The sequence below is a fragment of the Hyperolius riggenbachi genome, chromosome 10, assembly GCF_040937935.1.
Source record: "Hyperolius riggenbachi isolate aHypRig1 chromosome 10, aHypRig1.pri, whole genome shotgun sequence".
NCBI lineage: Eukaryota > Metazoa > Chordata > Amphibia > Anura > Hyperoliidae > Hyperolius > Hyperolius riggenbachi.
In genome coordinates, this window is record NC_090655.1 from 116,287,083 (window position 1) to 116,309,236 (window position 22,154).

Here is a 22,154-nt window from a genome sequence, read left to right on the forward strand (position 1 = left end):
CTATTGTCCCACCATTGCTAGGTTCATGTAAATTTGTCTCCACCCGTTACCACACCCACATTCTGGTCCATGGCCCACCCATTTTTCGGTGCGGCACGCCAAGCGCGCCGCACAACGTGACCCTCATATTTTTCGGCGCGCTAGCTACAGTGTGCTGAATTCTGCTGCCTACAGTATGTACAGTATATGCTGTTCTCTAGTGCCTGCACTGTGTGCTGATCTACCTCCAGTGTGTACAGTATAAGGAGTTACTCTGTGCCTTTACTGATTGTAAACCAGCTGTATTGTATGCTGATCCCTGCTACTTTCAGTTTGTACAGTATTAGCTGTAAAGCCTGGTACACACATACAATTTTGATTAGCCAATTTTAGCTCTGTTCATCAAATTCATTGTCTGTTGGCCCACTTACTGCACAGGGGTGGTAAAATTCGTCAGTGACTGACCAATCAAAATTGTATGTGCGTATACATCTTTGATCTATGCCTATACTGATTGTAAATTATCTAAATAAAGGACAGGGGGCTCCATCCAATATTTTGATGGGCAGAAGCCTTATCGGTAGCTTACACCACTGCTAAGTTCATGTACATTTGGCCCCACCCATGGCCACGCCCACTTACCTCATGGCCATGCCCATTTTTTGCCGTGCGTGCCCCCCACCTAGTGCCCACAGGTGCCCCCAATCTCCAAGGACCCTAGAAACGCCCCTGTCACTGCATATACCTCCATTACAGTATTTCTGTCTGATTCTGCTTGTCTTCAGAAGTACTCAGGTACTGTCATTTTTGTCAAGGTCATACAGTTGCTTTAAAAAAGTGAAATTACTGACCTATAATAAACATAGATTGAGTGATCTAATTGCTCCTCTAGCTAAGGGGTAGGGAACCTATGGATTGGGAGCCAGATGTGGCTCTTTTGATGGCTACATCTGGCTCACATACAAATCAGTAGGGGTTAATTCACTAAGCTACACTGCTCAAGCAGAGCAGCTTAGTGTGGCAGCACAAGTAGAATTTTCAAAGTAGGCACGCTACTGCTGTTGCATACACTACTAACTTACTCGCGCTACACCAAAACTAACGGCTGCTCCAATTCTCCCACTCTGGACCCTGTCAGGTCCAGTGACGAGATCCCTGCACTTTGATTGGCCCAATAGGCTGTCAGTCACTCAACAGGCAGCTTATTGAGCCAAAGTGCGGGGATCTCGTCTTACAAAGTGAATCAACCCCCAAGTCAGCTAGCTAATTGTACAAGCTGTTAGTTGGTATTTCTCCTGTCTGGGAAAATGCTGATGTTGCTGAAACCCAAGAGAAGCTGAAGACATGTCTGACACTTCCGCTGCCCAACTGTATACACATCACCATGGAAACAGGGACATGAGCCCTCTGCTGCGCATGTACACTGTCCCAGTTTGAAACATATTGTATGGCTCTCACAGAATTACATTTTAAAATATGTGGCGTTTATGGCTCTCTCAGCCAAAAAGTTTCCTGACCCCTGCTCTAGCTGGATGCTTGTCCCAGGTTAGTAATTCAAATAGTACAAAAAAGGAAAAATGAAACCTAAAGTAATTCAAATTAAGCCATTTTAACTTACCTGGGCTTCTACTGGCCCCTTGCAGCTGTCCTGTGCCTGCGCTGCGATAAATCAATCCTCTGGTCCCCCGCAGTGACTCAGCGACCCAGTTTAGTTTTCAGCGAGTCAGCCAGTCGATGGCCACTGCGCCTGTGTGGTCCTGGCCACACCCATCCTCGATCGCAGACAATGGGAGCATAATCGATGCACCCAGTAGAAGCCCAAGATAAATTAAACTGGCTTTATTTGAATTACTTTAGGTTTCTTTCTTTTAAAGTACACCTGTAACAAAAAGAAATAGTCCCTATGGGGTACTTACATCATGAGGCGGAAGCCTCAGGATCCTAATGAGGTTTCCACTGTCTGTTGTAGCCTTGACTGTCTGTTGTAGCCTTGGGCATCCAGCGTTGGCTCCACAAGAAATTACCCCGACAAGCACTGTGCGGCAATATTTACCTTTAGGGCTCTAGCGCATGCGCAGTAGAAGCTCCGTTCGGTCTGCCGCGGAAATAGTCGAGCTCAATTGGGTCTGCTCTACTTCTCAGGCATGAGTCGGCGTCGCCTGCACATGCGCAGTAGAGTGGACCAGATGGGGCTTGGCTAGTTCCACCGGAGCTTGATCAGCTTCTACTGTGCCTGTGTTGGAGGCCAAAAGGTAAATATTGCTGCACATGGAGTTCGGGGGCTTTCTGCGCTGGATCCAAAAGGCTGAAGGGGACGGAGGAAGCCACATTAGGATCCTAAAGCTTCCCCCTCCTGAGGTAAGTACCCCCAGGGGCAGTTTTTTTTCATTACAGGTTTCCTTTAAAGAACACCCAATCCAAGGCAAAGCTACCTAAGGTAAGTACAGTGGTAGGTTTATGCTGGATCAACATACCTCTTTATGTTGTTTCTCCGTGCTTCTCTCAGTTTCCGTAAACACTTCTTGAAAAATGTGACTTTTGGTGAAGGTCAAACTCTCAATTTTTTCAAGGAGTAAGCACTCCTTGAAGAATTTGAATTTTGGCTAAAGTCACATTTTCAGACATAGAGAGGCAGGATTGCAGCGATGTTTCCTCCTATCACCCTCACATTTCTTCTTCTTCCCCACCCATTCATTCCCCTTATAGGACAGGGAAAAGGAGATATTAGGAGGGAACATCACAGCAAGCCTGCCTCTTCCTGTCTGAAAATGTGACTTTAGCCAAAATTCTAATTTTTCAAGGCGTGATTACGGGCACTAAGGTGAGTGAGGAGAAAAGCAGACAACGCACAAAGGTATGTGGATCCTGCATAAACCTACCACTGTTTTCCTTTATGCAACTGGATCAACATTAGAAATGTATAGTTTTCCTGGCAACAATAACAGTCTACATGTTTCTTTGTGATTATAATGATTATAACATATTTGAATATGCATACATATATCTATGTATTGTTTGTTTTTTAGCATGGGAAGACCACGTGAAACAAAGCATTGCAAGTTCAGATATCATGAAGACTGCTCCTTTGATCTGATTCCCAATGAGGAATGTACTAGTTTTGTTATGGTGGGCTGAAAAGGATTACAGAATCCACAATCTTCTATACAAGCAATACAAGTCCAAATTACGCACGCAAAATGGAAAAAATAGAAAATAAATTGTTGCAGTAATAAAGTATCTCTGTCTGTTATTTTTTTTAGCAGTGTTCTGTCAAACTTTTGTCAAACTCTGCTGTCAAACTTGTTCCAACAGTGGAGCATTCTCACCAGCTCCTGATGTCAGACTCATGCCACATACACACTTGAGATAAAAGTCTTTGGAAAAGGATCACAGACCAATTTTACCCCATTCCATGTAGTATGAGAGCCATACCTTCACAGTCTTTTCTATGGAGATGAACTCCTCATCAGATAAAAATCTTTGCAAGATGCTGGACACAAGGATGTTGTACACATTCAACAGCTCTGTTCCTGCAAAAGATCCGTTCCTGCAAAATGCATTCATAGTCTATGATATCTGCAGATCCTCATACACACCTTGTCTAACAGACATTCATCTGCAGATCAGATCCACCAGGATGGATCTTCAGATCTGCAGATGATTGTCAGATATGCAGATGAATGTCTGTTAACCACTTAAGGACCGCCCCCAGCCGATGGGCGGCGGCAAAGTCCGGGCCCAAACGACCGCAATACGCCCATCGGCGGGGGGCGGCTGCGGGAGTGGCTATGCGGCGATCGCTGTAACCCGCCGGCCGTTCGGAAGCGCCGGCAGGTTACTAGCACCCGGATCGCCGCTGAAACAATGTATAATAGGCTTTGTAATGTATACAAAGCCTATTATACTGGCTGCCTCCTGCCCTGGTGGTCCCAGTGTCCGGGGGACCACCAGGGCAGGCTGCAGCCAGCACTTATTCAGTAGGAAACCTTGGGCAAGCCCCTAACACTGCTTCTGGCTATAGAGCGCATCCTAGTGGCTGTTGCTCTGGCGCTTTGAGTCCGCCAGGAGAAAAGCGCAATATAAATGTTCTGTGTTTGTGTTTGTTAGTCTGCACCCAAGCACACTGATTTCCCCCCCCCCCCCCTGCCCCCTGATCGCCCACAGCACCCCTCAGACCCCCCCTGCCCACCCCCCAGACCACTGTTTGCACCCAGTCACCCTCCTTATCACCCATCAATCACTCCCTGTCACTATCTGTCAACGCTATTTTTTTTTAGTCCTTAATCTGCCCCCTTCTCCCTCCTGATCACCCCCCCACCCCTCAGATTCTCCCCAGACCCCCCCCCCCGACCCTCCCCCCCCGTGTACTGTATGCATCTATCCCCCCCTGATCACCTGTCAATCACCTATCAATCACCCCCTATCACCACCTGTCACTGTTACCCATCAGATTAGACCCTAATCTGCCCCTTGCGGGCACCCAATCACCCGCCCACATGCTCAGATTGCCCTCAGACCCCCCCCCCTTATCAATTCGCCAGTGCAATATTTACATCTGTTATTCCCTGTAATAACCCACTGATCACCTGTCAATCACCCATCAATCACCCCCTGTCACTGCCACCCATCAATCACCCCCTGTCACTGCCACCCATCAATCAGCCCCTAGCCTGCCCCTTGCGGGCAATCTGATCACCCACCCACACCAATAGATCGCCCGCAGGTCCGACATCAGATCACCTCCCAAGTGCAGTGTTTACATCTCTTCTCTCCTCTAAACACCCACTAATTACCCATCAATCACCCCCTATCACCACCTGTCACTGTTACCCATCAGATTAGACCCTAATCTGCCCCTTGCGGGCACTAGAGTTGGGCCGAACCTCCGATTTTAGGTTCGCGAACCGGGTTCGCGAACTTTCGCGGAACGTTCGGTTCGCGTTAAAGTTCGCGAACCGCAATAGACTTCAATGGGGATGCGAACTTTGAAAAAAAAAATAATTATGCTGGCCACAAAAGTGATGGAAAAGATGTTTCAAGGGGTCTAACACCTGGAGGGGGGCATGGCGGAGTGGGATACACGCCAAAAGTCCCCGGGAAAAATCTGGATTTGACGCAAAGCAGCGTTTTAAGGGCAGAAATCACATTGAATGCTAAATGACAGGCCTAAAGTGCTTTAAAACATCTTGCATGTGCATACATCAATCAGGTAGTGTAATTAAGGTACTGCTTCACACTGACACACCAAACTCAATAGGTATGCAGTGGCGTGTTCACTAAACAGGTATACAGTGGCGGGTCCACTGAACAGAACAGGTATACAGTGGCGGGTTCACAGAACAGGTATACAGTGGCGGGTCCACTGAACAGAACAGGTATACAGTGGCGGGTTCACAGAACAGGTATGCAGTGGCAGGATCACTGAACACAATAGGTATGCAGTGGCGTGTTCACTAAACAGGTATACAGTGGCGGGTCCACTGAACAGAACAGGTATACAGTGGCGGGTCCACTGAACAGAACAGGTATACAGTGGCGGGTCCACTGAACAGAACAGGTATACAGTGGCGGGTCCACTGAACAGAACAGGTATACAGTGGTGGGTTCACAGAACAGGTATGCAGTGGCAGGATCACTGAACACAATAGGTATGCAGTGGCATGTTCACTAAACAGGTATACAGTGGCGGGTCCACTGAACAGAACAGGTGTACAGTGGCGGGTCCACTGAACAGAACAGGTATACAGTGGCGGGTTCACAGAACAGGTATACAGTGGCGGGTCCACTGAACAGAACAGGTATACAGTGGCGGGTTCACAGAACAGGTATGCAGTGGCAGGATCACTGAACAGGTATGCAGTGGCAGGATCACTGAACAGGTATGGAGTGGCAGGATCACAGTACAGGTATGCAGTGGGCTGAGGGCTCACTGAACAGAACAGGTATGCAGTGGCAGGATCACTGAACAGGTATGGAGTGGCAGGATCACAGTACAGGTATGCAGTGGGCTGAGGGCTCACTGAACAGAACAGGTATGCAGTGGCAGGATCACTGAACAGGTATGCAGTGGCAGGATCACAGTACAGGTATGCAGTGGGCTGAGGGCTCACTGAACAGAACAGGTATGCAGCCAGGAAGAAGTTAAGCCTAACTAATCTTTCCCTATATGAGAGACTGCAGCAGCTCGCCCTACTCTCACTAATGCAGGCACACGAGTGGCCGTAATGGCCGCCGCTGCCTGCCTTATATAAGGGGGGGGTGGGGCTCCAGGGGCTAGTGTAGCCTAATTGGCTACACTGGGCCTGCTGACTGTGATGTAGAGGGTCAAAGTTGACCCTCAGTGCATTATGGGGCGAACCGAACTTCTTCCGCAAAAGGTTCGCGTGCGGTACCCGCACGCGAACCACCTACATTCGCGCGAACCACGTTCGCCGGCGAACCGTTCGGCCCAACTCTAGCGGGCACCCAATCACCCGCCCACACGCTCAGATTGCCCTCAGACCCCCCCTTATCAATTTGCCAGTGCAATATTTACATGTTATTCCCTGTAATAACCCACTGATCACCTGTCAATCACCCATCAATCACCCCCTGTCACTGCCACCCATCAATCAGCCCCTAACCTGCCCCTTGCGGGCAATCTGATCACCCACCCACACCAATAGATCGCCCGCAGGTCCGACATCAGATCACCTCCCAAGTGCAGTGTTTACATCTCTTCTCTCCTCTAAACACCCACTAATTACCCATCAATCACCCATCAATCACCCCCTATCACCACCTGTCACTGTTACCCATCAGATTAGACCCTAATCTGCCCCTTGCGGGCACCCAATCACCCGCCCACACGCTCAGATTGCCCTCAGACCCCCCCTTATCAATTCGCCAGTGCAATATTTACATCTGTTATTCCCTGTAATAACCCACTGATCACCTGTCAATCACCCATCAATCACCCCCTGTCACTGCCACCCATCAATCACCCCCTGTCACTGCCATCCATCAATCAGCCCCTAACCTGCTCCTTGCGGGCAATCTGATCACCCACCCACACCAATAGATCGCCCGCACGTCCGACATCAGATCACCTCCCAAGTGCAGTGTTTACATCTCTTCTCTCCTCTAAACACCCACTAATTACCCATCAATAGAGTTGGGCCGAACCTCCGATTTTAGGTTCGCGAACCGGGTTCGCGAACTTTCGCGGAAGGTTCGGTTCGCGTTAAAGTTCGCGAACCGCAATAGACTTCAATGGGGATGCGAACTTTGAAAAAAAAAAAAAATTATGCTGGCCACAAAAGTGATGGAAAAGATGTTTCAAGGGGTCTAACACCTGGAGGGGGGCATGGCGGAGTGGGATAGATGCCAAAAGTCCCCGGGAAAAATCTGGATTTGACGCAAAGCAGCGTTTTAAGGGCAGAAATCACATTGAATGCTAAATGACAGGCCTAAAGTGCTTTAAAACATCTTGCATGTGTATACATCAATCAGGTAGTGTAATTAAGGTACTGCTTCACACTGACACACCAAACTGTTCACTGAACAGAACAGGTATGCAGTGGCGGGTTCACTGAACAGGTATGCAGTGGCAGGATCAATGAACAGGTATGCAGTGGCAGGATCACTGAACAGGTACGCAGTGGCAGGATCACTGAACAGGTATGCAGTGGCAGGATCAATGAACAGGTATGCACTGGCAGGATCACTGAACAGGTATGCAGTGGCAGGATCAATGAACAGGTATGCAGTGGCAGGATCAATGAACAGGTATGCAGTGGCAGGATCACTGAACAGGTACGCAGTGGCAGGATCACTGAACAGGTATGCAGTGGCAGGATCAATGAACAGGTATGCACTGGCAGGATCACTGAACAGGTATGCAGTGGCAGGATCAATGAACAGGTATGCACTGGCAGGATCACTGAACAGGTATGCAGTGGCAGGATCAATGAACAGGTATGCAGTGGCAGGATCTCTGAACAGGTATGCAGTGGCAGGATCACAGTACAGGTATGCAGTGGGCTGAGGGCTCACTGAACAGAACAGGTATGCAGCCAGGAAGAAGTTAAGCCTAACTAATCTTTCCCTATGAGAGACTGCAGCAGCTCGCCCTACTCTCACTAATGCAGGCACACGAGTGGCCATAACGGCCGCCGCTGCCTGCCTTATATAAGGGGGGGTGGGGCTCCAGGGGCTAGTGTAGCCTAATTGGCTACACTGGGCCTGCTGACTGTGATGTAGAGGGTCAAAGTTGACCCTCAGTGCATTATGGGGCGAACCGAACTTCTTCCGCAAAAGGTTCGCGTGCGGTACCCGCACGCGAACCACCTACATTCGCGCGAACCACGTTCGCCGGCGAACCGTTCGGCCCAACTCTACCCATCAATCACCCCCTATCACCACCTGTCACTGTTACCCATCAGATTAGACCCTAATCTGCCCCTAGGGCACCCAATCACCCGCCCACACCTCAGAACGCCCTCAGACCCCAGCCCTGATCACCTCGCCAGTGCATTGCTTGCATCTATTTCCCCCCTCTAATCACACCTTGAGACACCCATCAATCACCTCCTGTCACCCCCTAGCACACCTACCCATCAGATCAGGCCCTAATTTGCCCCGTGTGGGCTCCTGATCACTCGGCCAAACCCTCAGATCCCCCTCAGACCCCCTTCCGATCACCTCCCCAGTGCATTGATTGCATCTATTTTCCCCTCTAACCGCCCCCTGAGACACCCATCAATCACCTCCTGTCACCCCCCCTAGCACTCCTATCCATCAGATCAGGCCTAATACATCCTGTCATCTAAGAGGCCACCCTGCTTATGACCGGTTCCACAAAATTTGCCCCCTCATAGACCACCTGTCATCAAAATTTGCAGATACTTGTACCCCTGAACAGTCATTTTGAGAAATTTGGTTTCCAGACTACTCACAGTTTTGGGCCCGTAAAATGCCAGGGCAGTATAGGAACCCCACAAGTGACCCCATTTTAGAAAGAAGACACCCCAAGGTATTCTGTTAGGTGTATGATGAGTTCATAGAAGATTTTATTTTTTGTCAAAAGTTAGCGGAAATTGGATTTTTATAGTTTTTTCCACAAAGTGTCATTTTTCACTAACTTGTGACAAAAAATAAAATCTTCTATGAACTCACCATACCCCTAACGGAATACCTTGGGGTGTCTTCTTTCTAAAATGAGGTCACTTGTGGGGTTCCTATACTGCCCTGGCATTTTAAGGGCCGTAAACCGTGAGGAGTAGTCTAGAAAACAAATGCCTCAAAATGACCTGTGAATAGGACGTTGGGCCCCTTAGCGCACCTAGGTTGCAAAAAAGTGTCACACATGTGGTATCGCCATACTCAGGAGAAGTAGTATAATGTGTTTTGTGGTGTATTTTTACACATACCCATGCTGGGTGGGAGAAATCTCTCTGTAAATGGACAATTGTGTGTAAAAACAATCAAATATGTGTCATTTACAGAGATATTTCTCCCACCCAGCATGGTTATATGTAAAAATACACCACAAAACACATTATACTACTTCTTCTGAGTACGGCGATACCACATGTGTGACACTTTTTTGCAGCCTAACTGTGCTAAGGGGCCCAAAGTCCAATGAGTACCTTTAGGATTTCACAGGTCATTTTGAGACATTTGGGTTCAAGACTACTCCTCACGGTTTAGGGCCCCTAAAATGCCAGGGCAGTATAGGAACCCCACAAGTGACCCCATTTTAGAAAGAAGACACCCCAAGGTATTCTGTTAGGTGTATGATGAGTTCATAGAAGATTTTATTTTTTGTCACAAGTTAGCGGAAATTGATATGTATTGGGTTTTTTTTCACAAAGTGTCATTTTCCGCCAACTTGTGACAAAAAAAAAATCTTCTATGAGCTCACCATACTCCTAACAGAATACCTTGGGGTGTCTTCTTTCTAAAATGGGGTCACTTGTGGGGTTCCTATACTGCCCTGGCATTTTAGGGGCCCTAAACCGTGAGGAGTAGTCTAGAATCCAAATGCCTCAAAATGACCTGTGAATAGGACGTGAGGCCCCTTAGCGCACCTAGGTTGCAAAAAAGTGTCACACATGTGGTATCGCCGTACTCAGAAGAAGTAGTATAATGTGTTTTGGGGTGTATTTTTATACATACCCATGCTGGGTGGGAGAAATCTCTCTGTAAATGGACAATTGTGTGTAAAAAAAATCAAATAATTGTCATTTACAGAGATATTTCTCCCACCCAGCATCTGTATGTGTAAAAATACACCCCAAAACACATTATACTACTTCTCCTGAGTATGGCGATACCACATGTGTGGCACTTTTTTGCACCCTAACTGCGCTAAGGGGCCCAAAGTCTAATGAGTACCTTTAGGATTTCACAGGTCATTTTGCGACATTTGGTTTCAAGACTACTCCTCACGGTTTAGGGCCCCTAAAATGCCAGGGCAGTATAGGAACCCCACAAATGACCCCATTTTAGAAAGAAGACACCCCAAGGTATTCCGTTAGGAGTATGGTGAGTTCATAGAAGATTTTATTTTTTGTCACAAGTTAGCGGAAAATGACACTTTGTGAAAAAAAACAATTAAAATCAATTTCCGCTAACTTGTGACAAAAAAAAAAATGTTCTATGAACTCACCATACTCCTAACGGAATACCTTGGGGTGTCTTCTTTCTAAAATGGGGTAAATGGTCCCCCGCAGACATCCTGTGTCCACGCAGCCACTCACCGATGCTCCGGCCCCGCCTCCAGTTCACTTCTGGAATTTCTGACTTTAAAGTCAGAAAACCGCTGCGCCTGCGTTGCCATGTCCTCACTCCCGCTGATGTCACCAGGAGTGTACTGCGCAGTCACAGACCATACTGGGTCTGCGCTGTGCGCTCTTGATGGCATCAGCGGGATCGAAGACACGGCAACACAGGCGCAGTGGTTTTCAGACTTTAAAGTCTGAAATTCCAGAAGTGAACCGGAGGCGGGGCCGGAGCATCGGTGAGTGGCTGCGCCAACACAGGATGTCTGCGGGGGACCGTTAGAAGCCCCGGGTAAGTTCAACTCATTTTCCCCTGACCCCCTACAGTATCCCTTTAAGGGGCGAAAAGACTGTGGTCCTCAAGTGGTTAAACAAGGTGTGTATGAGGATCTGCAGATATAGACTATAAATGCATTTTGCAAGAACGGATCTTTTTCAGGAACTGATCTTTTGCAGATACTGATTTGTTGCTTGTGTGCAGCATCTTTGTGTGCAGCATCTTGCAAAGATTTTTATCCGATGGGGAGTTCAGCTCAATAGAATAGACTGTGTAGAGTATGGCTCTCATACTACATGGAATGGGGTAAAATTGGTCTGTGATGTTGCCTTTTCGAAATAATTTTATCTCAAGTGTGTATGTAGCCTAATGCTAGGGATACACGGTACGTTTGTGTACCGTGTATCGACCAGCTGATCCGGCCAGCTGATAATATTCAGCTGGCCCGATCAAGCCGCTCGACCCGCGCCCGCTCGATTCCCGCTGGCAGACAATGGCAGGGAATCGAGCGGCTGATAAGGACCGCCGGCGGGGACGAGTGGGAATCGATCCGCGCGGACGAGCGGGGACGCGGCTGGGGTTGATCCGGTGGCTAATCGGCCGCCGGATCGACCCGTCTATGCCCAGCATAAGTCTGACAAGGAGCATTATGGTTGCTTCTGGCCATGCCTCAGTTGTATGTAATTTGACATGGAGTCAGGCCCCTCTGACCAAAGTGTCAGACTTAGATCAACACTTTGATCTCTTGCAGCACTATGCTGTGCCACTGCACCACACAATGCAAATATTACATGGATGCATTTGGGCTGCCGGGGTCGTTGCTGCTGATGGACCTATACCAACACCGAGTCAGGCCCCTCAGATCCAAGCTGCAACAAGTAATTACTCATTACACCACTGCACATGCATTGTGGGGCGGAGCAAAAGGCTGCAAGCCTGCACCAGCCCCGCCCCCTTTCTGAGTGATCAGTCACCTTATGGCACTACTGCAAAGAGTTGTTGAACCCCCTGCCTCTCCCCTGGCACATATTGCAGAGATCAACTACGTCCCTCCTTCCTCCCACATACCGGATGGAAAAATAAGTGCTGGAGGGGATGTGGATGATCTTATTAAAGGATTGGAGAGAGTTAAAGAGACTCCGTAACAAAAATTGCATCCTGTTTTTTTATCATCCTACAAGTTCCAAAAGCTATTCTAATGTGTTCTGGCTTACTGAAGCACTTTCTGCTATCACAGTCTCTGTAATAAATCAATGTATCTTTCCCTTGTCAGACTTGTCAGCCTGTCTGGAAGGCTGCCAAGTTCTTCAGTGTTGTGGTTCTGCTATGAATTCCCCATTCCAGGCCCATCTATGCACACTGCCTGTGTATTATTTAGATTAGAGCAGCTTCTCTCTTCTCTCTTATCTTTTACAAGCTGGATAAATCGTCCTCTGAGCTGGCTGGGCTTTCACATACAGAGGAATTACAGACAAGGGCAAAGCTGTTTGCAGGAGAAAAAAGAGCAGCCTGAAACTTCAGTGCATGAGAACTGCAGGGAGAAAGAAACACACAAATGATCTCTTGAGATTCAAAAGGAAGGGTGTATACAGCCTGCTTGTGTATGGATGTATTTTGTATGTGTGGACATACAGTACATCAACCTACTTCCTGTTTTGGTGGCCATTTTGTTTGTTTATAAACAAACTTTTTAAAACTGTTTTTAACCACTTTTAATGCGGCGAGGAGCGGCGAAATTGTGACAGAGGGTAATAGGAGATGTCCCCTAACGCACTGGTATGTTTACTTTTGTGCGATTTTAACAATACAGATTCTCTTTAAGGCTTCATTTGAAAAGTAGAGAACAGGCATTTATAAAAGTGTCAAAAAGTTGAATTTTTTCCAAATTTTATTTTTTATTGCTCTTGAACAATCAATGAGAATTTTCCATTTCACAATTTTCCTAGTCCTAGCTTTGGAAAAAGGTAATAGCAAATAAAATAAAAAATAAAATAATTTAGTAGGACTCAGAAATAATTCCTGGCCTGATTACTTCAATACACTTTTATGCAAGTCAACTGAACTTCTGTTTGTTCTACAGTACCTTTCTCCACTTTTAGCTAGAATCTCTTATCTTTCTTATCTTTTATCTAGTACTTTCAATGGAGCTCATTTTTGTGAAATTTTTGTCTTACATTACGGCAGCAAGTTGGTGGAGGCGCCCCTAAAAATTATCTGTATACCGATATTAAAATAATAATAATAAAAGATGAGAGGCTTGATTCACAAAGCGGTGCTAACCTAGTTAGCACGCCTAAAGACTTTGGGCGTGATAAGTAGGGTGCTAACTAGGTTAGTACCGTTTTGACAATAAGTGCGCAAAGTCTCTGCAATGCGATGCAAACAGCGCATCCAATGCGCCTATAAGGTCGCATGGGGTGCGACCTTATAGGCGCATCGGATGCGCCGTTATCATCGCATTGCGGTGCGACATTTCGCGTGCACCGTGATGTGCGCACGCAAAGTTTATGCGCGTGGGACTTTGCGCACGAGGGGATTTTGGGGCTTTTCACAAGCGTGCTAACAGTTAGCACTGCTTTATGAATCAAGCCCGAGGTCTCTTACACCACTCGAAGACTCACTTAGGTGTAAAACGAGTCTCTATTAAAGGATATCCGAAGTGACATGTGACATGATGAGATAGACATGGGTATGTACAGTGCCTAGCACACAAATAACTAGGCTGTGTTCCTTTTTTTTCCTTTCTCTGTCTGAAAGAGTTAAATATCAGGTATGTAAGTGGCTGACTCAGTTCTGACTCAGACATGAAGTGACTACAGTGTAACCCTTAGTGATAAGAAATTCCAACTATAAAACACTTTCCTAGCAGAAAATGGCTTCTGAGAGCAAGAAAAAAAGTGGAATTTCTTATCAGTGAGGGTCACACTGTAGCCTCTTCCTGACAATTACACTAGCTGAAGTGCAGCTGCAGAAGATTTGCTTGAAGATGTTACCAGATCATTCTATTGTTGATGGTTCCCTTCTTTTTGAATTCCTGAGCACCTGATGGTGGTTACTCAGATTACATACTATTGACATTGGACTGTCATTATTAAGCTTGTGGCTTCTAATTTTGCTTTACTTCGGTTCATAGCTGACTTACCTTGGCCTGATTTGACCCTGCATGCTGGCTCCTTGACTGCCCACCAGATGCTCGTTGTGTCCCCACTACAGCCTGCTGGCTCTTTGCTGTGAGCACACCTGAGCCTTTCAGTCCTTGTAGCGCATTCCTAGCATCTTGGGAAAGCTGTTCTCATGACAACCACATATTAGGCTTTGTACACCTTTACACACAGTAAAGACCACCAAACACCCCCCCCCCCCTCCTTTCTACCAGGCATGCACCTGTGTACTGATCCAGTAAGGAGGAGAAGAAAAGGGGCTTGTGTGCACTTGCGAGTCCTGAACTCTCTTCCTTCCCCCGGAACGCTCAAGATTTTGCAGAGCAGCAGAGTGTAATAACTTACCTCATTCTGGTGGGACAGGTCCTCTTCACTCCTCTGGGTAGCCATGCCATTCAACCTAGTATTAGCTTGACGCTCCTGACACTGCATGTTATGTTAAGCTGCAAGCTAATAGGTTGCACGGCGCGGCTACACAGAGGGGTGAAGAGGACCACTCCCACTGGAATGAGGTAAAGTAATATGCTTTGCTGCAGATATACCACCTCTCTGCAAAATCTAAGGGTGCTGGGGGGAGAAGGAGAACTCAGGACTTGGGAACACAGACAAGGAACCTCCGCTGCCGCTGCTCTGCACCCCAGGACCGGAAGGCGGGGGTCACTGGAGATATTGTTACACCCCTGAATATCACTAATAACTAAAATAAAAAAAGTATTATATTATACAGTATTATTTTATGAATAGAACTATTTCTTCAACTAATGCCAGCGGATCAGTTCATTTAGATGCTCGGCTGTCAGAAACTGGGCGCCGTCATAGGATGCACACCCCGCATAGCGGTAATTCGGGGCTCTGGCGGCTGCGAGACTCCGAATTACATCTCCCTCCTAGGACTCGGAGGGGGAATAGTATTTAACGCCGCCTCAGAGTTTAGCGGCAGTGGGGAAAGCCGTCATTTGGCTCTCCCCGCGGCGAACTGACCGAAATAATATTTACCCATTGCCAGGGGAGGAGTGGGTAAAGAGAACGTCGTCTCATGACCGCTGCTAATGCATCCGAATTATATTACACTATACAACCAAAATGTTTAAATAAGATAGCACAATAAAAACACAGCATTACAGTTTAACATTTATCTATGTCCTAGACAAAAATGAATACTCTAGTTAATTAGTATTTATCTGCACGTTTACACTAAATCTATCAGGACAGTCCTTGAATAAACCACCAACTAATACAAACAGCTTTGGTATGATAGTTAACTGTTTTTGCTAAAAAAAATTATGTTACATTTATTTAACGTGAACCCGAAGGGAAAAAGTAATAATAAAAATCTGAACATATGTATATCACTTTTCTCCTGTCGGACTCAAATCGCTCAAGAGCTGCAGCCACTAAGGACGTGCTCAAGAGGCCACCGTGCAGTGTTAGGGAATCTTGCCTTCAACTCCTTATTGAATAGGTACTGACCCTAGCCAGGATTCGAACCCTAGGGGGTTCTTACCTTGGGAGAAGAAAGCCTCTAGATCCTTCTCAGCAGAGACGATACAGCAGTGGGACCCCCAAAAGTCCCCTTGTCACCACTGTGAGCAGGCACACTAGTGGCTTTCTGCTTGGGCTCCAGTGGAAATAGTCTAACCCAACTGGGTTTCCTCTATTGCACAAGCGCAAGTCATCTACAACTGCTCAGTACAGAGGACCCCATTGGGCTTTCTGCCGGAGTCTGAGCACAGAGCTGCTAGTGCATCTGCGCAGGCAGGTCAAAGTTCTTTTTCTTTTTCTTAGAGTGCCACCAGAGCCGGGACAAGGTCCTCCAGCACCCAAGGCTGAGACATCAAAGTGTGCCCCACCAACCCTCCCACCCCAGCCATCACATACTGATTGCTATTAGACTAAGAGGCAATACAGGACCCCCAGCTCCTAACATCTTAATCTCTAGTTATCTGGCTTGCAGTCACTGCCATGTATCCCCTTTTCTTATTTCTCTCAGCTTCAAACACAATAGGGGAATGATAGCTGAGAGTTGGGTGCCCCCTCCTACACTGCGTCCTGAGGCTGGAGCCTCTTTCGCCTCTGCCTCGGGCCCGGCCCTGGGTGCCAGTGCTGGATCAGGCTGGCTGAGGGCACAGGGGTAGCTTCTTTAAGATCCAGAGGCTTCCCCCTCCAGAGGTATCATTTTTTTTTTTATTTTAAAAACTTATAGATTCTCTTTAAAGTCTGCATTCAGTAAAGACTTGCTTTAAAGATTGTTTTTTTTTTAATTATTGTTTTTTTTAAATGGCGGCATAATCATTTTCTGAAACTGCTATAGTCTAGGAATATTATTCAGCTTGAGGAAAGGGAAATATAGAAATATTAGGGCACAAACAAGCAATCTATGAACCAGCAGTGCTGGATATTCTTTGCACATGACATAAATACACATGGATTATCCAATGACTAAAAACAAAGCAGTAAATTGAGATAACTAATCCTAATGCTCATTTGCTTTCACTTTAATGTTCTTTTAAATGCAATTGACATTCTAATTTCCTTTTAAGAGATTAAGATGGGTTCACAGCGAAACTTACTTATACAGTGCATAACAAAAAAAGGGGGAAAAAACTTTCTCTGTCCACCCTCCAATATTGTACTATATCTATACCAAACAATGATGTTTCGGTTCTTCTTTCATGATGTTCAGTTCTTCTTTCATGTGCATACAAAACATACATAATATAGGTTAAAAAATAACCTTTACTTCATCAAGTTCAGGGCCGGATTCAGTGGCGTAGCTAAGGAGTTGTGGGCCCCGATGAAAGTTTTACAATGGGGCCCCCCAAGCACTCTATACATAGCAATTGATACAGCGCACCAAAACCTGCCAATGGCAACTACAGTGTCTGAGGTGCAAAAAGGAAATGGGGAGTGGTTTGTTAATGATTACCACTATTCAAAGTGTCTATAGAAGTGATTATTATGAGCACAGGAGCAGTAGAGAGCTAATACTGTAGTTGAGGGCGGGCCCTTCGGGGCCCCTCTGGCCCAAGGGCCCCGATGCGGTGGCTACCTCTGCAACCCCTATTGCTATGCCCCTGGCCGGATTTCTGGAAATTCCACAAAAGCCCGGGCCTTGGGCGGCTGCAGCCCCAGGAGTTACCTGGACCTGAAATAGGAGGTGCTACATATGAAAGAGGAGACTGGAAATGGGGAGCAAAGGGGAGGCTGGTGCCCCAGGGAGCTCTTTGTGAAAGAAATGTGCTGCAGTACATGGATGCTACACATGGAAGAGGGGGCTACACATGGAATGGGATGGCCACAGCAGCACATGGAAGAGGAGCCCTAACATTCTTGGCCTGGGGGGGGGGGGGGGGAGTAAAAATCTGGCCTTGATCAAGTTAAAAGATACATGATCAGTATATCCACATTGACAGTTCCAATCTAAACACAAGCTTGCTCCTGGGTACATCTCATAGCATTTTTTAAGTGAACCTAGAGCGAGCTGTAAAAAAAGAAAAAGGTTGATCTTCACCTATATAGTGGGAATCCAATAGAGGCTTCTGGATCCCATAGATAGAGTGTTCCCGAGCCTCTCTCTCTCTCTCTGTGTCCTCTTCCACCCCCCCCCCCCCCCAAGGTGAAATTAGGTAGAATACACCTTTGGCCCTCCCCCAGGCTTCAAAAGTATTTGTGTCCTGATCGCTTCTGAAGATGAGCTGATTTGTACTGCACATGTGCACGCCCGCTCTCATGCATGCACAGAATGGATGCATTCATCTTTGGAAGAACTTGGGGACTTGAGTGGTTCCTTCCGATTAATCCAGAAGGCACCGTTTTTGAACAAGGGTTAGTGGTGGACTGAGGTAACAGAGAGGGCCAGGGAGGCTCTATGAGATCCAGAGCTTTCCCTCTAAATAGCTGAGTATAAATAGCTGAGTAAGTTTTGTTTATCAGCTCAGTCCAGGTTTGCTGTAAGCTTATCTTATGTTTCTTAGCTCTCGGGCCACTTCATCAGAGCGAGGCACTGTAAATAAAATACCACAGGTTTTTATAGACAAGTCCTTGAAGATATTTGCTCCTTCGAGACCTGTTATGTGAAGTACAAATTTACAATTGGCCTGAAACAGGGGTGTAACTATAAGGGAGCAGAGCAGTTAGGGCCCACAAACTACTAACCTTCACTCACTTGGATACAGTGGGTCTATCCTCTAGACTAGGTGTTTTTGTGGATATACTTGTTGTGGGTGTGAACATCATGATGATCAGAATTGGTTGTTGAACCTTGTAAGATGGGGCCCCAGACTGTGAGGATTACCAATATGAGGCAAGGGATGGAGTGTGAGCATTGGGGGGGGTGGGGGCATAAAAGTTTTGTTGGGGGGGAGGCATGATTTGTAGTTATGTCACTGGCTAGAGAGCTGCAAAACATACGACAGGCTTATATGGGATGCACCTAGGAGAAAGATTGTTTTAAAGTGAACCCGAGGTGAAAATAAACTAGTGAGATAAACAATTATATTTATCCTCCTACTCCTAAAAATTACTTTTTATTAAGTATCCCATGGTTTTCTTTTATATTCAAAATTAATAAAGTAGGTTGAATGATTTACTGTCAATCAGTAGCAGTCTGTTAAGTGTCCTGGAGTGAAAATACATGAACTATTGACCTAGTCCTTTTTCTCCCCTGTCCTCAGAAGTTGTATTCTACCAAGAAAACTTTTATGGCTGTAATTAGCTATGTTTGCTATATTCCCGACAAGCTACCGACAAGACAGAAGCTGTCACTTCCATGCCTAGAAATTAACTCTTTCAGGCAGCTAAGTAAAGCAAGTAAAACAGTCTGGTTATTAATGTGTTTTGTACTGTACATGCACATGTTTATCTCATCATGTCACATATCGTCTCGGGTACACTGTTATGTTGATATACTGGACTATGTTTTAAAGAGATGAAGTAAAGGTTATTTTTGAATGACTATTTTGTATTCTTTTGAACACACATAAAAGAAGATTGTGTCCAACTGAAACCTTGTTGTTTTGCATGTACCCCTATATAGATTCTCACCATTACGTGGAAGATGAGTCTGTTTATACAGATAGCTACTATTTTGGTGGAAAGGTTTTTCCATAACACCTCCTTTAGGTACTGTCACGGACGGTTTCGGGGCCGCAGACGCGTCCTTGAACCGCCCGTTAAGAAAAAGCGATCGCACTCGATTCTCTGCATCGATTGCGCTTCAGATCAAAAGAATCTGGATTGGTTGTGTAGGGGCTACCTGTAGCAACCTGGAGTTTCTCTTCCTCCCAGCTGTCATGGAACAGCCGGAAGGAACGTCCGCGAATCTGGCAGATTCGCCGTCGACTTTCCGATGTCTTGGTCGGATTTGCCAGTCATTGCAGCGAGCAGAACTGACAGTCCTGTTTTTTTTTTAAAATACAAAGTTTTTTTTCTCCTCTGCCTAACTTAGGTGCAGAATCTTTTGATGTGTTAAATTAGCCTGGGCCAGGCCTGTGTCCAGGAGGATGTTTATTCTCAATTACCTCCATTTGGTGAGCCTTTCATAACAGGGAGAGCAAGGAAGCTAATCCCAGCAGGGGGCTATTCAAAACCTGCTTTCACTCCAGACTATCCAGCACCGATCACGGGCCATCTGAATGCATATGAGGTATGGTTTCATGTCGATTCTATGGCAACCATACATCGCACAGCTATGAAATTCATATAGTTTTATTCGGTAAAATCTGGCCATCGTGCTTATATGAAATTTATTGTGATAGCCCGTCTGGTTATTGAGGTATGACCCTTCTCAAGAACTGGGTCCGCTGCACTAGCCATGTCTGATGTCATATTAATCTGTATTTTCCGACAAGTATGAATCTGTTATCCTCCTAAATATAACGTGTATCGTTTGTGAGTTACGGCAGTTTGTAAGTTTAAAACCTAAAATCTCTCAGAAGAAATTAACTGTCATTGGTGGGTAATTCAGAGGGGGCTGGCATTGCCACACCCCCAAACCAGCTTCATCAAAAGTATCTGCGAGGGGCCCTCCCCTCAGTTCTCCACATTCCATCTGTATGAGAACGATCTGCTGCCAGCCAGGGGACCATGTGGTTGGCGGCCATCTTGTCTGAACTGAAACAAAGGACATTTTCCATTTTGCTTGGATTTTAAATTAAACTGAAACAAAGGACTTTACCAAGGACTTTATGATTCTTCCCACAAAAAGGACATCTTTCCAGGAACTAAGTATTTTTCCTCCCTTTCTCTTATTTTTCACACTGGCTATTACTGTTTTAATAATTGTTGATTTTAACCACTTCACCACTGAGGGGTTTTACCCCCTGAGCACCAGAGCAATTTTCACCTTTCAGCGCTCCTTCCATTCATTCGTCTATAACTTTATCATTACTTATCGCAATGAAATGAACTATATCTTGTTTTTTCCGCCACCAATTAGGCTTTCTTTAGGTGGGACATTATGCCAAGAATTATTTTTTTCTAAATGTGTTTTAATGGGAAAATAGGAAAAATGTGGGGAAAAAAATAATTATTTTTCAGTTTTCGGCCATTATAGTTTTTAAATAATGCATGCTACTGTAATTAAAACCCATGAAATGTATTTGCCCTTTTGTCCCGGTTATAAAACCATTTAAATTATGTCCCCATCACAATGTTTGGCGCCAATATTTTATTTGGAAATAAAGGTGCATTTTTTTCATTTTTGCGTCCATCCCTAATTACAAGCCCATAGTTTATACAGTAACAGTGTTATACCCTCTTGACATAAATATTTAAAAAGTTCAGTCCCTAAGGTAACTATTAATGTATTTTTTTTAATTGTAAATTTTTTAATTTTTTTTTTAATTACAAAAAAAAAAAAAAATGGGGAGTGTGGGAGGTAATGAGTTAATTTTATGTGTAAAAGTCATTTATTTGTATGTGAAAAATGTGTAGGGTGTAGTTTACTATTTGGCCACAAGATGGCCACAGTAACTTTTTGTTTTAATGCGACCTCCAAGCTTCCTTCCGGAAGCTTGGAGAAAGTATAAGGAGGCTGGACACGTGAGTTTTTTCTCACAATGATCGCGCTGCCCATAGGAGAGCAGCGGATCATTGCGGGGCTTAGATCAACAAACGGGAATGGATTTTCCCGTTCATTGATCTCTGGGCGAGCGGGCGGCGGCGTGTTTACTAGCGGCGGGCGGCGTGTTTACGAGCGGGTGCGCGGACAGCGTCGGGAACGCGGAAAGTACGTATTTCTCCGTCCCTGGTTGTTAAAGGATGGAAAAAGGGGCGGAGAAATACGTACACGCGGGCATAAAGTGGTTAATAATTGTCTGTATATATTAATTATTTATATTGTCCGTGAATAAAAGACTTTACCAAAGTCATTCACTGGTCCGCTACCCTATTATTCAGCATACACAGGAACTGAACTCAGATCTCTGAAGAGACGCTACTATTGTTGATAGCTAGACAGAATAGAGTGTGTTTAACCGTTTTTATTCGCAGGACCAGTCAGTCAGTCGGGTCCACTGGCCCATACCAGTGGTGATGGCAGATACCCTGAAATAGTGTGTAAAGTTATAATTACCGTACCTCACAGGCTCCCTTCTGGTCGGGCTGCTGCCTAAATTTCTGTCTGTTTCTGCGCAAAGATCGCGACCAAAGCTTGCATGGTCTGTGTGCTGAAACCGATTGGAAGGCAATTGGCGGTCTGACCACTAGGGCTCCTGTGACAGTTACATAATACTGTTACATATTCAGTGCAATCTGTAGAACATGCTATAAATTCCAACATTTCTACCAGAAATAAGACGTTAGGAGCTGTTCCTAGATACAGGTTTTCCTAGATGTTACTAAAGTGAACTAAAGTGAACCCGAAGTGAAAATAAACAGATCACATAAACAACTGTATCTGCCCTACTCCTAAAACCTGCTTTTATATACTGCCCCCCCCCCCCCCCCCTTCAATTTTATGTTTTTATACTATGC

At 45.8% G+C, this 22,154-nt stretch overlaps 1 protein-coding gene across 1 annotated transcript in view; it reads left to right on the forward strand.

Moving 5' to 3' along the window:
• LOC137534518 (beta-microseminoprotein-like) overlaps positions 1-3,198 on the forward strand; it is a 30,956-nt gene extending 27,758 nt beyond the window's left edge. The window contains exon 4 of the mRNA XM_068256050.1: positions 3,006-3,198. Coding sequence (XP_068112151.1) covers positions 3,006-3,114 — 109 coding nt within the window. The 3' untranslated portion in view covers positions 3,115-3,198. The remainder of the gene's footprint in view (positions 1-3,005) is intronic.
• The last annotated feature ends 18,956 nt before the right edge of the window (positions 3,199-22,154 follow it).